The sequence below is a fragment of the Salvelinus alpinus genome, chromosome 22 (genome assembly GCF_045679555.1).
Source record: "Salvelinus alpinus chromosome 22, SLU_Salpinus.1, whole genome shotgun sequence".
Taxonomy (NCBI): domain Eukaryota; kingdom Metazoa; phylum Chordata; class Actinopteri; order Salmoniformes; family Salmonidae; genus Salvelinus; species Salvelinus alpinus.
The window spans coordinates 28,809,702-28,826,739 of NC_092107.1; the positions used below are offsets into that span (position 1 = coordinate 28,809,702).

A 17,038-nucleotide genomic window follows, 5' to 3' on the forward strand; every position below is an offset into this window, starting at 1 on the left:
CTGTGCATGCCAGGTCTCAGCCTCGTACTCAGCTTTTATCCATCTCTGCACACCACCAGTCCTAAATATCTGCGTTGCTCATCCCAATTTTGGCTCCCCCGCTTACCTCCCTCCGTTAGGCACCAACCAGGCCCGGCCCGGAGCCTTCCCTGGCACCAACAGTCCCGGGCCCGTGGCTGACCTCTATGGCACTACGAGCCAGGACTCCGGCGTGGGCAACTACATTAGTGCTGCTAGCCCCCAGCCTGGCTCTGGCTTCGGCCACAGCATTGCTGTAAGTATGGCCTACTCCAGCAACTCGTCCACCTCCTCTAATACTGCCTTCATCTTCTCTGTGCTGTCAAGCGTCATCCTTATGCTCAGAACAGGAGAATTCCAGGTCTAGCCTTTGAAAGGATCCTTGTTGAAAGTGCATTATGTAAATCAATAGTAACCCCTTGTGCGTTCAACCACTGTCGTAAGAATATTTTCTCAATGTCCTTTGAAGCCACTGACATTCATTATACCTGTTGGCTGCTTCAGTCTGGGACCTTTGACGAGGGTATTGATGGATTTTAGCCGGCCGTAGAAAAACCACGGAGGCAAATCTGCTCCAACTAAGATGGATGAGTTACTTAAGGCCACACAGATAATTAATACAGTTCTCCCTGTTTGAACTCCTGTCCAAAACATGAAGGTGTTCTGAAAACAGAATAAGGCTTTTTGTGTGTTTGGCCCATTGAACAGCTTGTGTTCCAGTGCATTCCTAGCATGTTAGAGGAATTGTAATGGAACCTTGTGGGTGCATAAAGCACCACTCTGGAAACAGAGAGGACTTGCATTAGATTAGCTAACTGCTGAACCATCATTTGGAATGGGAATGGAATGTCAACTTCCACTTGACTTTGACAGTTTCAACCTCAATAAGTGAAATGTAGGTTGACAAATAAGAGCTTGTCTATATTTCAGAAATGACCAGCACATTGGCACTCAAAATTCCTAGTCAGAAATAGTTCATGCTGTTGCTATATATGGCTATCCCAACCTACATAGAATGAAATGGCTAATATTTTTCTCTTCGAGCTCAGTTTTTATGATTTGTCTTATATAGCAAATATTAATTTTTTGGACATTGGTTGTTGAAGTTCAGTTTCACCTACATGTTGGGTGACACATTCGCTTTGGAGAAGTACTTCCATTTACATTTTTTCCACCCTTGATATCATTGCTGCTGTTGTTTTGTGATTCTGCTGGTGATTTCATTAAAACATGTTAGCATGAATATGATTACATTATAGTTCTACTGATCCATGCAGTCTTAACAAAACCTTGTTCACACAATACATACACAGTACAGTTAGACATCTGAAGCTAACAACATTAGTCTCCTGCTTTAGCAAACATTAGCCCCTTATCATCGAGCAAATGATCCCAATGGCTATAATGGATCCTTATTGGTGGTGAATGCAGAAAACCTTCAAAAATATTTACATGCACCATGTAGAGAACTTCTGTAAGAAGAACTGATACCAATTACTACTGCTGTCCACTGCTGCTGAAATCAGTTGGTTTTAATCACTGCTTCTTATCAAAGAAAAATTGTATTCTTAGTATGTACCACAGCAGTACCCCAGCGGTAACATGCTCTTCGGTGTCCATGTCCACGACTCTTTAGAAATAGGTTGATTTCATTTATGCTGCCTATAAAGAGAGCTCTGCTCTAGGACACAGATAGGTTGCCAGCACCACAATGGGACCCACCTCTGTGTGGCCATTTTCCATATTCAAAATTAATTATCCAAATTGGGACCTAAATGCAGTTCCGATGGCCAAAACAAACCTGACTTGAGGAAATTAACGAGATACATTTACATTTATGCTGGCAGCACATCCTATGACTAAAATATACTCACCATTAATAGGTTTCTTTTTTGCCTTTTTCCCTGAAATGCATACTGACACAGGTACTAACTGTACACTTTTAGGGCCCCTTGATTGCAACCGCTTTTACAAATGGATACCATTGAAACCTAACAGGTGGTTGGTTGCCATCTCATTCGAGGTATTATGTCATTTATATAATATTTTATAATTTTTTTCCTATTCTATTTTCATGTTATTTCTGTCTGATTTAGTTCCTCTCCCTCAAAAAACAAGACAACACTTTTTACAGGGTTTCTACACATTGCTTACATTTCTGCATTCTTATTTTGTATATTTGTATATGCATATTGAAAACCCTTTAAAAAGGGAATGTCATTTTCCATTGTGACATCATCCTGAGAGTTGAAATGTACATTTCTAACTTGTAATGCCCCGACACTATTTCCCCCAATATTGTCACTTTGTTACTCTGTTTCCAGAAGGCTAAGCATGTATTCCGTTAAAATAAATTGTGAAAGTGGTCTGCAAAAGAAAAGTGTACTGGGTTTATGCAAACCTTGCTGTTGCTTTCCTCACTGTTGCTTTCTCTTATGTTGTCGATTTATATAATGTAGCTAGCTTTACACTGGAATTCAGCAATCAACCAAGAGTCATAACCAAGTCAGTCATATCTAGTGCTGTGGGTTGGCATTAGCTATTTAAGCAATAAGGCCGGAGGGGGTGTGCTATATGGACAATATACCACTGCTGTTCTTATGCATGACGCAATGCAGAGTACCTGGATACAGCCCTTAGTCTTGGTATATTGGCAATATATCACAAACATTGCTATTATCAACTGGTTACCAACTTAATTAGAGCAGTAAAAATAAATGTTTTTTCATACCTGTAGTATACGGTCTGATATACCACAGCTTTCAGCCAATCATCATTCAGGGCTCGAACCACCCTGTTTATAATCTGGGAACAGACTCTGGTTTCTTTGCCATGCTACTGTTCAGTATATGGACACTGGTCTGAGTCTGGAGCTAGAGTTGTGAGTGAGGTGGAGCTGGATCTGTGCACTCGTTCAGCTTTGGGTAATTTCCTCCGCTCGAGAACACAGCATCTCTACCCTCACCGCCGCTGTTTATCGAGTAGCTTTATGAAAACAAACTTTCAAACATAATTGTATGACTGTGTAGAAGCCATTTAGAAGCCACATCAGCAAAAACGTGTGTGTATAAAGTGTATTTGAGAGCAGTTTGAGTACAGTATGAGAGGGACAAGTGGAGTGTGTGCGTGCTTGCGTATGTGTACACTGAGTGTGTCTCTCTACAGTGAGAATCTTTGCCTTAGGGCAGTGTTAGTCACTGCAGCAACCCAGCTGCAACAGTCCTCTACACCATTTCAGTCGTAGGCACTCTGATTTGTGTGGAGTTAGATCAACCCAGACAGAGACACCCCAGTCCAGCTCTCCTCCTGAGTCTTATTCATAAAACCCTCTGTTGGACAGATGTTTCACACTGGTGGAAGTCTGCATGGTGTCACCACTGATCTAGTGACCACTATGTAGCACCCTATGTAGGACCCTATGTACCCCTGTGTAGCACCCTATGTAGCACCCTATGTAGCACCCTGTGTAGCACCCTATGTAGCCCCCTGTGTAGCACCCTATGTAGCCCCCTGTGTAGCACCCTATGTAGCCCCCTGTGTAGCACCCTGTGTAGCACCCTATGTAGCCCCCTGTGTAGCACCCTATGTAGCCCCCTGTGTAGCACCCTATGTAGCACCTTCTGTAGCCCCCTGTGTAGCACCATATGTCCTTTCGTGTATTGCTGTGAAAGGGAATGACGCGACAGATGTAGTCATCAGTTTCTCTAGTTTTCACCGTATGTATTTTTGTCTGATCACCATGGGTCTGGGAGGCAGTGGGTGTACATTTGTTGTTGAAATGCACTGCTAGTGTATATAACAGCACAGCACCACACAGCACAGTGGAAGCCATCAGAGAAAGCAACAGAGTGAAGTGCAGTTTTCTGTAAACCTGCTTTTAAAAAAACAAACCCCTCATCTAACTGGTAGCTGGGCGGTACTGCTTGTCTCTGTGCATGCTAGGAGTGATGTCCTGTCCATGCCTGCTGCCCCTCTTCCATAAAGCTGTGTGTCGTGTGGTAGCAGGGATACTGCTGGTACCGTATGTTGTGTCTGAGCTGGTGTCTCACTGCCGTGACCATCCTAGCCTGGAATCCTTTCTTGAAGTGAAGCAGAATAATTGAGTTTGGATTCCAGGCTAGTGCCATCCATCTTTCTGGCAGTGAAAAAGCTCCCATGGGATGTAGCACTAGTTCTGCTCTCTCTCCCCAGCAGAGGCTGGGTTTGAGATGATTCAGTTTGGACCATCTGCTTCTTCAACCATTTCGAACCTCTGTAAAATTGGTTCTACCATCAATCAAATGTTTTAGAATCAAGAGAAATGTAAAATTAAGAGATACAACGGCACAGAAGAAAATATTGGCAGTTGAGGGGAAAAGCTGTCAGACATGACATACTGTATCAGTGTTACAGAGAAGGGGGAGCTTTTGGTTTTAACTACTGGCTTTGAATGTCTCCGTTTCCCATTCCAGCAGAGTATTTCCGGAGGCCCGGGGAAGACCGGGCGGAGTTTTTAACTGGCTATGTGAACAGGTGATGCCATCCAACGCCAAGCACTACAGCATCAACCCACAGGAGAAGAGTGGAGGTGGCACCATGTGAAGAAGAACTGAAGAAAATGTCAAAATCATCTCAGAAAAAGAAACTACAATCTGCTGTACTATAATCCAAACCTGGTGTTCACATCCATAATATCCAACTGTAACCCAGTAACTTTGTGTAGGATTTAGGTGTTTTTACCTTTAAATGTTCCTTATTTTAAATCGATTTAGTTTATTTTCTTTCTTTTTGACGTAGTCTTCAAATTAATAAGGAAGATTCATTATATTTTTTACTTAGGATCAAAAATACACAAATATTGGATACTATCTTAAATGAGTAACTATTTATGTAAACTGTCTTATTTCATGTTTTATTTAAAAAAATAGATTGCTATGTTGCTATGGTTGTTTGTTTTCATCCTTGGTAATGGAAAACATTTCAGGTGTCAGTTTGCACATATAGTGCATTTGGAAAGTATTCAGTCCACTTCACTTTTTGCACATTTTGTTACGTTACAGCCTTATTCTAAAATGGATTACATATTTTTTTCCCCTCATCAATCTAAACTCATTACTCCATAATGACAAAGCAAAAACTGATTTTTAGAAATTTTTGCAAATGTATTACAAATAAAAAACATCTATAACATTTACATAAGTATTCAGACCCTTTACTCAGTACTTTGGTGAAACACCTTTGGCAGCGATTACAGCCTCGAGTCTTCTTGGGTATGACGCTACAAACTTGGCACACCTGTATTTGGGGAGTTTCTCCCATTCCTCTCTGCAGATCCTCTCAAGCTCTGTCAGGTTGAATGGGGGGTGTCGCTGCACAGCTATTTTCAGGTCTCCAGAGATGTTCGATCAGGTTCAAGTCCGGGCTCTAGCTGGGTGACTCAAGGACATTCAGAGACTTGTCCCGAAGCCACTCCTGCGTTGTCTTGGCTCTGTGCTTAGGGTCGTTGTCTTGTTGGAAGGTGAACCTTCGCCCCAGTCTGAGGTCCTGAGTGTTCTGGAGCAGGTTTTCATGAAGGATCTCTCTGTACTTTGCTCCATTCATCTTTCCCTCGATCCTGACTAGTCTGTCAGAGCAACCATCAGGTTCCTCTTCACCTCCATAACCAAGTGCTTCTCCCCCGATTGCTCAGTTTGGCCGGGCGGCCAGTTCTAGGAAGGGTCTTGGTGGTTCCAAACTTCTTCCATTTAAGAATGATAGAGGCCACTGTCCTTGGGGACCTTCAATGCTGCAGACATGTTTTGGTACCCTTCCCCAGATCTGTGCCTCGACACAATCCTGTCTCGGCACTCTATGGACAATTCCTTCGACCTCATGGCTTGGTTTTTACTCTGACGTGCACTGTCAACTGTGGGACCTTATATAGACAGGTGTGTGCCTTTCCAAATCATGTCCAATCAATTGAATTTACCACAGGTGGACTCCAATCAAGTTATAGAAACATCTCATGGATGATCAATGGAAACAAGATGCACTTGAGTCTCATAGCAAAGGGTCTGAATACTATTGTAAATAAGGTATTTTATTTTTTATAAATTTGCAAAAAAATCTAAAAACCTGTTTTTGCTTGGTCATTATGGGGTATTTAATCAATTTTAGAATAAGGCTGTAACGTAGCAGCATTTGGAAAAAGTCAAGGGGTCTGAATACTTTCTGAATGCACTGTACAAGAAAACTGACATGAACTAATGAGGCTTGAAGAAAGGTGGTGTTAATTAAATAAAAAAATAGAGTGTAACTAATAAATCTTCTAGCTTTTTTTGTTTCTTTTAATGTTGTTAATTACCTATTTTGGGCAATAAGAGGACTACAATATTTTCACAGTCCTTTTTTACTATTTTTTTTGTTGTCAGGAAAAAAGAAAACCTTTCCTTTTAATACTTTGTGAATTCAGATTTTAAGAAAAAAATATATAGCTGTAAATATTATTCAAGTCACTGCATATAATCGTTTCAGAGAGAACCATATTTTTGTGATGGTTCATCATAAAAGGCTGTACTGTGTAAGAGCGCAACTGTCAAAGACGAGGACATTTGATGCTCTTAAATCGTATCATAATCCATTTGTAGCACAAAATTCCATGATAACCCCATTGAGGACTCGATCCTACAAGAACACTGTTGGCTTGCTCTGTAAATACTGTTGTCTTTCTTACTGTGCTAATGTCATACCAGCATACTGTTGTGTCTTCTACATGATGAGCTCAAAAGTGCACAGCTTCTAAAAGATGACAGAAGGTTAACACTGGACAATGCTACACAATGTCTCTCAAAGAGGACACCGGCTCAACTTCTTCTAGACACTTGCAAGTGAAAGGCTACTTACTGTATCTGTCACTGAGATTGTTGAAGTCAATACTATATAAAAGAAAAGGACATATTACAAATCCAAAGCACACTTTTACTTTGTATTAGTTTGAAAATACCAGATGTTGAATACTAGTGTCCAGAGACAATTCATACCAATCTGCATGTGTTGATGTTACATTTTGTTGTTATGATTATCTTAATTTTTGGTTTTTCTTGTTAATGCTATTTATCCATTTTGAACAGAGCACCTACTTTCAATGTGACAGGCAATATTTCAAGTCAGATACATTTTACGTCAATTTATTGGAATGTTTTCTTGAACTGATTAGGAAGGCAAATATCTATGATTACCTCAGTCCTGTGAGTTTTGTCTTAGAAGAGATTACAAAGTAATTTATTTGAGGCTTAAACAGATTGAAATGATGAATGGATTATGAGAACAAGTTGTTGCACCGTGATAAGGAAGGAAAGTGACCATATTCTATTTGCACATTTCAAGTGTTGGATATTTAAAATGGTCTTGATAAGATGATACATGAAGGATTGTTTTTTAAGAATAACTTTTTATCCCAATTAGAGATTAGACATCTTGGCTGTTGCAATTGGAAAACGTTTTTCTGCCCAAAGGGCATTTATTTTCCTAAAAATACGAAATAATCCATACATAATCCATAAATTGGAGCATTTCGACCTTGCCAAGTAACCGTAGTCACCACAGTAATTTCCTGTAGGGACTGGTTTGTTGAGATGGAGAAATGGTTCCTCTATAAAAGTTTCAAATTATATTTGAAGAAAGGATTGGATTAATGTATATACTGTGCAGATTTTGTTTGTCTCATTTCACTCAACAACCAGGTGAAGCAGAATGCTGGATTCTTTTCAAATAAAATGGGGACTTGTTTAAGTAATAATAAAAAAAAAAAAAAAAATAAAAAAAACATGTATATTACCAATTCAAAAAAGAGAAACAAGTATGTTCCCTTGAATGATTTACATTTTTAATCAGAAGGATTTGTATCAATATTTTTGTGGTTGTTAATGATTATATTAATAATAATTATTATACTAACAATATTAGAATGTACTGTACATCCATCTGGTTTTTTCTCCATTCCCTGTCACCTTATACAGTAATCTTATGTTGATCATCAATGTATTTCAGTAATATGTGAAAAAAGTAAACTGCAAATGACCTTGTAAGAGTGCCGTCTTTGATGCCAGTGTAGTGGTTTATACACTTATTTGTTGATCTCTCTTTCCTCCTCTCCGTCTCTCACTCTCCCAATGTCTCAGTGTTTCTCTGTCTCCCTCTTCTAGTATTAGTGGTAGATGCCATGTAGTTAAGATGTAGATGTAGCTATTAGGAGATGTAGGACCAGTAAGGTTAGAACGGTCTCTTCTAATTACCATATTTTTTAAAAGAAAAGCTGACATTAGTTTCAATATCATTTGTCTATTTATTCTCAGTTGTACTGATCTCACATGGTTTCAACTAACCAAAGCAATCATTGAGGACATTTAAATCAAAAATTGCTGTAAGACCGAATCGTAAACAAGGCATTGATTGGATCCCCACCCTTGAATGTTAAAAAAAAAATGGGTGTGCCATACTACCTTAAAAGCTAATACTAGATATGCAAAACCGTTTTATTTGTTATTATTTCACAAGAGGGACACAAGCTATAATTATGATTGAGCATAATGGATTTTATTACATAACAGATTAATGATAATAATGGTCATAATAACAATAACTATTATAGATATAATGAATTTGAACTCGTTTTGATGTTTGTGCTCTTAACCTCTTATATCCCAGTGGCCCCTGGCACTACTATTTTTGGATACAGTTTATTTTATTTTCGGTGTCTACTTATTTAATTATTAATTCATATTAATTAATACTTTAGTTTGAGTTCATTATCAACGTTTGAGTATGTAGTGAATTATTTTTGTACTCTTGAACCATTGGAAGCAGATTTTTACTTTAATCAAAGCCAGGGTTTCATGAAACATTTACATTGTAGATTCATTCATACTCCTGCTCTCAAGTGCTTAGTCTTCATTTAAAGTATTCCTATTCAAATGGTAGCCTGCTTGTTAGTATAGACATTTGCACTGTGCAATAACTTAATCTTTAAGACCCTCCTGCTAAAGGAAAACAAGACAGTGCAAAGCTATTGATGAGTTGTAATATGAAGGGCTTATTGAAATGATACCTATAGGACATACATTTCGAAACCTGTTGGTAAATGTGACATTATTGCAGCAGAATGTACCCACTGAGAGCAATTGTAACGCTCTGTGATACATTGCAAGAAGCTATCTCTGTTTTAAATGTCCCTCTACCAATATCACTATACCTGATTTACCATTTGATTAGAGTAAAAGTTGGCTGGCTGTCCATACAAAATAGTTGATACCATCTCTATTAGTTAATAAAACATTTAAAAAGTGATTTCACAGCTTGGACTTTAAGGTAGCATGGCTCTGCAGTTGCTATACTTTTCCTTCACATGGACAGCAGTTTACAGCTGAAGAATGTTACACATCTTGCTAGACTACTTAATCATTGGATAATTGTTGGTAAAAAAATAAAATAATAATATATACAGTGGGGAGAACAAGTATTTGATACACTGACAATTTTGCAGGTTTTCCTACTTACAAAGCATGTAGAGGTCTGTAATTTTTATCATAGGTACACTTCCACTGTGAGAGAAGGAATCTAAAACAAAAATCCAGAAAATCACATTGTATGATTTTTAAGTAATTAATTTGCATTTTATTGCATGACATAAGTATTTGATACATCAGAAAAGCAGAACTGAATATTTGGTACAGAAACCTTAGTTTGCAATTACAGAGATCATACGTTTCCTGTAGTTCTTGACCAGGTTTGCACACACTGCAGCAGGGATTTTGGCCCACTCCTCCATACAGACCTTCTCCAGATCCTTCAGGTTTCGGGGCTGTCGCTGGGCAATACGGACTTTCGGCTCCCTCCAAAGATTTTCTATTGGGTTCAGGTCTGGAGACTGGCTAGGCCACTCCAGGACCTTGAGATGCTTCTTACGGAGCCACTCCTTAGTTGCCCTGGCTGTGTGTTTCGGGTCGTTGTCATGCTGGAAGACCCAGCCACGACCCATCTTCAATGCTCTTACTGAGGGAAGGAGGTTGTTGGTCAAGATCTCGCGATACATGGCCCCATCCATCCTCCCCTCAATACGGTGCAGTCGTCCTGTCCCCTTTGCAGAAAAGCATCCCCAAAGAATGATGTTTCCACCTCCATGCTTCACGGTTGGGATGGTGTTCTTGGGGTTGTACTCATCCTTCTATTCCTCCAAACACGGCGAGTGGAGTTTAGAGCAAAAAGCTCTATTTTTGTCTCATCAGACCACATGACCTTCTCCCATTCCTCCTCTGGATCATCCAGATGGTCATTGGCAAACTTCAGACGGGCCTGGACATGCGCTGGCTTGAGCAGGGGGACCTTGCGTGCGCTGCAGGATTTTAATCCATGACGGCGTAGTGTGTTACTAATGGTTTTCTTTGAGACTGTGGTCCCAGCTCTCTTCAGGTCATTGACCAGGTCCTGCCGTGTAGTTCTGGGCTGATCCCTCACATTCCTCATGATCATTGATGCCCCACGAGGTGAGATCTTGCATGGAGCCCCAGACCGAGGGTGATTGACCGTCATCTTGAACTTCTTCCATTTTCTAATAATTGTGCCAACAGTTGTTGCCTTCTCACCAAGCTGCTTGGCTATTGTCCTGTAGCCCATCCCAGCCTTGTACAGGTCTACAATTTATCCCTGATGTCCTTACACAGCTCTCTGGTCTTGGCCATTGTGGAGAGGTTGGAGTCTGTTTGATTGAGTGTGTGGACAGGTGTCTTTTATACAGGTAACGAGTTCAAACAGGTGCAGTTAATACAGGTAATGAGTGGAGAACAGGAGGGCTTCTTAAAGAAAAGCTAACAGGTCTGTGAGAGCCGGAATTCTTACTGGTTGGTAGGTGATCAAATACTTATGTCATGCAATAAAATGCAAATTAATTACTTAAAAATCATACAATGTGATTTTCTGGATTTTTGTTTTAGATTCCGTCTCTCACAGTTGAAGTGTACCTATGATAAAAATGACAGACCTCTACATGCTTTGTAAGTAGGAAAACCTGCAAAATCGGCAGTGTATCAAATACTTGTTCTCCCCACTGTATATATATATAAAAGACCTGGAAGGTGTTGGATGATATATTGGGAGCGTACTACCGTAACCATTTAAACTTCAATCTTGAGGCAAGTGCTAGGCAATGGCCAAACAAACATCCCATCACTGAATTAACAGACACACAACGCACACATACCTACTGTAATAACAGGTATATAATGTTTTAACATGTTAGTTAAGGATATATTATTGTGTATGTCTATTTGTTGAGGCTGAACCCTCATTTCAGATGAAATTAACTCCCTGCTGTCTGAAATGTTTACGTAGGCAACACTGTTTGTATTATGTTTGTGTCACACTTAACATTATTATGATGTTTTCCCATGATGCAACATGGTTGGACTGTAAAACATGGGCTGTAGAAGCTGTGACTGATACTTTAGGGTAAAGCATACTATACAATTATTTCAAACGGGAAATTGGCGGTTAGTGAGTACCATGGCATGGGCCACTGCTAGAGCAGAGAGTGTGTGTGGGTGGGTGGGTGGGTACAGTGGGTTTAGGGAAGCGGTACAGTCATTAAAAGTCCTGTGCATCTGTGTGGACATTCGTCTTACTGTACATTTGACCTGACCTTAGCAGAGTCTTTTCTTCTCTCATGCTCCCTCTTGGGTTCAACCTCTGATTGTCTTGCCCATTCCTAACACTTGCCCATGTTTTAATGTTAACAGACTTTTTACCGCGAGAGCTGACTGATAGGACTGACGTCTGAAAGCATCTTTCAGGTCTTCTTGTATGGCTTGCTCAAGCCCTGTTGTAAAATATAATAAAGTGGATGGGGGTCTCTCACATCTCAGATGTGGAAAGTATAATTTTATATTTGTATTTTCAAATAATTATAATAATAAAACTTGTTTGTGAAAGGTTTCCATGCTCTACTGTGATGCAGAAATCGATGTGTTTGTCTGGAAAAAATGTAAATAAACTGTTTTGAACCATTTCACTCATTGTTTTGATTTTAAATGGAATATTGTTTAAAGTTGAATTGGTGTGGGATTAAACCTTTTGAGTTATATTTGCAAAAGAATGTATGCCAGAAGATGCAACAAAATAAAAATGCACAAAGTTGAATATAATGGCCTATAGTGTGTGTATTTTTATTCTGTGGTACACATCCATTCCCATCCCGAAAAGTCAGAGATGTTCACGGAAGAAATTATCAAATAAAATTATTCATTTTTAAAAATGTTTTTAATCACATACCATTTTAATCATCATTTATTCTCTGTGCATTTATTACCATTCTAAGGAAATGATGAAGTTACCATTACCAGATAGTGATCATACTGTATGTTAAAATATGCAACAAAATGACTAAAAGTATGTGGACACCTGCTCGTCGAACATCTCATTCCAAAATCAGGGGCATTAATATGGAGTTGGTCCCCCCTTTGCTGCTATAACAACTTCCACTCTTCTGGGAAGGCTTTCCACTAGATGCTGGAACATTGATGCGGGGACTTGCATTAATTTAGCCACAAGAGCATTAGTGAGGTTGGGCACTGATGTTGGGCGATTAGGCCTGGCTCGCAGTCGGCGTTCCAATTCATCCCAAAGGTGTTCGATGGGGTTAAAGTCCGGGCTCTGTGCAGGCCAGTCAAGTTCTTCCACACCAATCTCGACAAACCATTTCTGTATGGACCTCACTTTGTGCACGGGGGCATTGTCATGCTGAAACAGGAAAGGGCTTTCCCCAAACTGTTGCCACAAAGTTGGAATCACAGAATCGTCTAGAATGTAATTGTATGCTGTGGTGTTAAGATTTCCCTTCCCTTGAACTAAGGGGCCTAGCCCGAACCATGAAAAACAGCCCCAGACCATTATTCCTCCTGCACCAAACTTTACAGTTAGCACTATGCATTGGGGCAGGTAGCGTTCTCCTGGCATCCGCCAAACCCATATTCATCCGTCGGACTGCCAGATGGTGAAGCGTGATTCATCACTACAGAGAACACGTTTCCACTGCTCCAGAGTTCAGTGGCGGCGAGCTTTACACCACTCCAGCCGACACGCGGCTGTTCGGCCATGGAAACCCATTTCATGAAGCTCCCGACGAACAAATGCTGACGTTGCTTCCAGAGGCAATTTGGAACTTGGTAGTGAGTGTTGCAACCGAGGACTGACGATTTTTACGCGCTTCAGCACTTGCCAGTCCCGTTCTGTGTGCTTGTGTGGCCTACCACTTCGCGGCTGAGCCGTTGTTGCTCCTTGACGTTTCCACTTCACAATAACAACACTTACAGTTGACCGGGGCAGCTCTAGCAGGGCAGAAATTTGACGAACTGACTTGTTGGAAAGGTGGCATCCTATGACGGTGCCACGTTGAAAGTCACTGAGCTCTTCAGTAAGGCCATTCTACTGCCAATGTTTGTCTATGGAGATTGCATAGATGTGTGCTCGATTCTATACACCTGTACACACCTGCAACGGGTATGGGTGAAATAATCAAATCCACTAATTTGAAGTCGTGTCCACATACTTTTGTATATATAGTGTCCATAAATTGACATATGGCTGAAACCGATAGTGGTTATGAAACAAGTGTTTGCATTAAAGGTGTAAAATAACATACTGTACGTACTTGTACACACCTGACTCTATAGACTGAGGATTGAATTACATGTATTGACACAAATCTTGAGGCACTATCAGGTAAGGGAATTAATTCAGGCGACACTTCAAATGTTTTTTCCTCAAGTTTTATTTCAAGATATGAGCTTGAGACTTCTGTTATGGATACAATCATGAAGAGGAGAGGGATGGGCTACAGAAATAAATCAATAAATTCCTCAAGTCCTCATTGGAACCTATCTGCGGTTTGTTGGCCCTCTCATTTATCAAAACATTTCACATCATCTGTTATTGTCATTTTCTCAGGGAAAACACATTTGTCTGTTTGTGGATTGAGCTCAAAATGTCTGTCACTACCTTGTCTGTCTGTCTGACTGTCTGTCTGTCTCTTTGTCTGTGACCCACACAGCTAAGTCCACCAATGTCCTACCACAAGACTCAAACTCACAACTTCAAAGGTGAGTTCACAAAATGTCTGGGGAGTGGGTGCAACACATCCATAATGGCTCTCTGAGTGATATCCATCACACACAAGGAGAGTGTTTCTGTCCTCACGGGGCTTAATCAGGAACTGTTTTACCTGAAAATGTCAAATGCAATGTGTGCTGCCAGCGGAAATGTGTCATTTTTAATTTGAGCCGCTGTCCCATTTTCAAATGTGAAATTGCTTCAGAGGTGTGACAGCTATTATAAATGTCTGGAAATTCATCTTCCTCCCTCTCTTCATGGCTCACACACTCACTCGCCCTCGTCTCTTGGCCAGGGGGAGCACTTCACGCACACACACTCCACCTTCACGCCACCTGTCCTCCCACGCTGAACTGCAGAACTCTTACACAGACTCATGACTCACAGGGCAGGCTGGCTGCCAGAAGAGCAATATTCTGAGTTACAGGAGTTGGAGTTCCAGCCCTGCAGGAAAGAAGACCACTTACATTGGTGGTCACTCGTGATGGCAGGGATAATGGGCTTGTGGTTTACGACTTAATCATCGAGACAAATAAAAACTATATGGTATGATTCGAGTCTGTCCTGTCATTTTTATCCTTTCCAGCACTGTTCCAGCAACTATGGTGGATTTCTAACCAAGTCAGTCAAGTACGGCTCAGTTTGGCTTAGTAGTGTGGAAAGTATAGGTAATGTTCCTTTGATTACCTCCCCCCTAAAAAATGACTTATGCTGTGTGCCAAAATGAGGTTCACTGTAGACCTGGACCTTTGATTCAGAGCGTTGAGCATCCAAGCTCTGACACGGGGCATCAGCTGACGGAGGAGAGCCAATTAAAATGTTTGAAAAATGACTGCAGGTGTCGAGGGTGGTCTCCTGAGGACTCATTTGGTGAGCTCAGAGCTCTCTGGTGTACATTTAAGACTCAACTTTTCCAGGTCTAGAGGTCTGCAGTTGTGTTTGTGTATGAAGGCTGAAATCACTCCAGTCCTCTGGTTCTTTCTTTCTAAGGCTAAGCTGCCTCTATGATGAACAGTTGGCCTGCTTCGTCTGACACATCTTGGCTCTCATAATTGTTGAGTTTCAACACTAATATCCTCCTAAATACAACACTTTAAAGGGATTGTTCACCCAAATTACAAAATGATGTTGGTTTCCTTACCTTATAAGCAGTCTATGGACAAGGTATGCCAGCAATCCATGCTTTGGTTTAGTTTCCCTGACACTTGCTAATGTGGCACAAATCCCATTTATGTCTTGTTACCTACAGTGCATTCGGAAAGTATTCAGACCCTTTGACTTTTTCCGAATGTATTAAATTGTTTTTTTTTTCTCTCATCAATCTACACACAATACCCCATAATGACAAAGCAAAAACAGGTTTTTAGTAATGTTTGCTCATTTTTCTTCTCTACAGATCCTCTCAAGCTCTGTCAGGTTGGATGGGGAGCGTTGCTGCACAACTATTTTCAGGTCTCTCCAGAGATGATCTATCGGGTTCAAGTCCGGGCTCTGGCCGAGCCACTCAAGGACATTCAGAGACTTGTCCTGAAGCCATTTCTGCATTGTCTTGGCTCTGCGCTCAGGGTCGTTGTCCTGTTGGAAGGTGAACCTTCACCCCTGTCTGAGGTCCTGAGCGCTCTGGAGCAGGTTTTCATCAAGGATCTCTCTGTACTTTGCTCCGTTCATCTTTGTTTTGATCCTGACTAGTCTCTCAGTCCCTGCCGCTCAAAACCATCCTCACAGCATGAATCTACCACCACGCTTCACCGTAGGGATAGTGCCAGGTTTCCTCCAGACGTGACGCTTGGCATTCAGGCCAAAGAGTTCATTCTTGGTTTCATCAGACGAGAGAATCTTGTTTCTCATGGTCTGAGAGTCTTTAGGTGCCTTTTGGCAAACTCCTAGCGGCTGTCATGTGCCTTTTACTGAGGAGTGGCTTCTGTCTGGCCACTCTACCATAAAGCCCTGATTGGTGGAGTGCTGCAGAGATGGTTGTCTTTCTGGAAGGTTCTCCCATCTCCACAGAGGAACTCTGCAGCTCTGTCAGAGTGACCATCGGGTTCTTGGTCACCTCCCTGACCAAGGCCCTTCTCCTCCGATTGCTCAGTTTGGCCGGGTGGCCAGCTCTAGGAAGAGTCTCAGTGGTTCCAAACTTCTTCCATTTAAGAATGATAGAGGCCACTGTGTTCTTGGGGACCTTCAATGCTGCAAACATTTTTTGGTACCCTTCTGCAGATCTGTGCCTCGACACAATCCTGTCTCTGAGCTCTATGGACAATTCCTTCGACCTCATGGCTTGGTTTTTGCTCTGACATGCACTGTCAACTGTGGGACCTTATACAGACAGGTGTGTGCCTTTCCAAATCATGTCCAATCAATTGAATTTACCACAGGTGGACTCCAATCAAGTTGTAGAAACATCTCAAAGATGATCAATGGAAACAGGATTCACCTGAGCTCAATTTCGAGTGTCATAGAAAAGGGTCTGAATACTTATGTAAATAATGTATTTTTTTTTATACATTTGCAAACATTTCTAAAACCCAGTTTTTGCTTCGTTGTTATGGGGTATTGTATGTAGATTAATGAGGAATCAATTTTATTTAATAAATTTTGAGGAATACTCTCTGAATGCACTGTATATTATCATGTTTTGCGCATGATGTTCAAATCATCTACAGTGGGGAGAACAAGTATTTGATACACTGCCGATTTTGCAGGTTTTCCTACTTACAAAGCATGTAGAGGTCTGTCATTTTTATCATAGGTACACTTCAACTGTGAGAGACGGAATCTAAAACAAAAATCCAGAAAATCACATTGTATGATTTTTAAGTAATTAATTTGCATTTTATTGCATGACATAAGTATTTGATCACCTACCAACCAGTAAGAATTCCGGCTCTCACAGACCTGTTAGTTT

At 40.8% G+C, this 17,038-nt stretch overlaps 1 protein-coding gene across 9 annotated transcripts in view; it reads left to right on the forward strand.

Moving 5' to 3' along the window:
• Positions 1–8,063, forward strand: part of LOC139549367 (RNA-binding protein Musashi homolog 2-like) — a 302,329-nt gene extending 294,266 nt beyond the window's left edge. For 3 of the 9 annotated variants that reach the window (XM_071359809.1, XM_071359812.1, XM_071359815.1), the window contains 3 exons: positions 120–274; positions 1,965–2,041; positions 4,470–8,063. In XM_071359809.1, coding sequence (XP_071215910.1) covers positions 120–274; positions 1,965–2,006 — 197 coding nt within the window. In that variant the 3' untranslated portion in view covers positions 2,007–2,041; positions 4,470–8,063. The remainder of the gene's footprint in view (positions 1–119; positions 275–1,964; positions 2,042–4,469) is intronic. The other 6 variants (XM_071359808.1, XM_071359811.1, XM_071359814.1 and 3 more) reach the window with 3 other exon arrangements.
• The last annotated feature ends 8,975 nt before the right edge of the window (positions 8,064–17,038 follow it).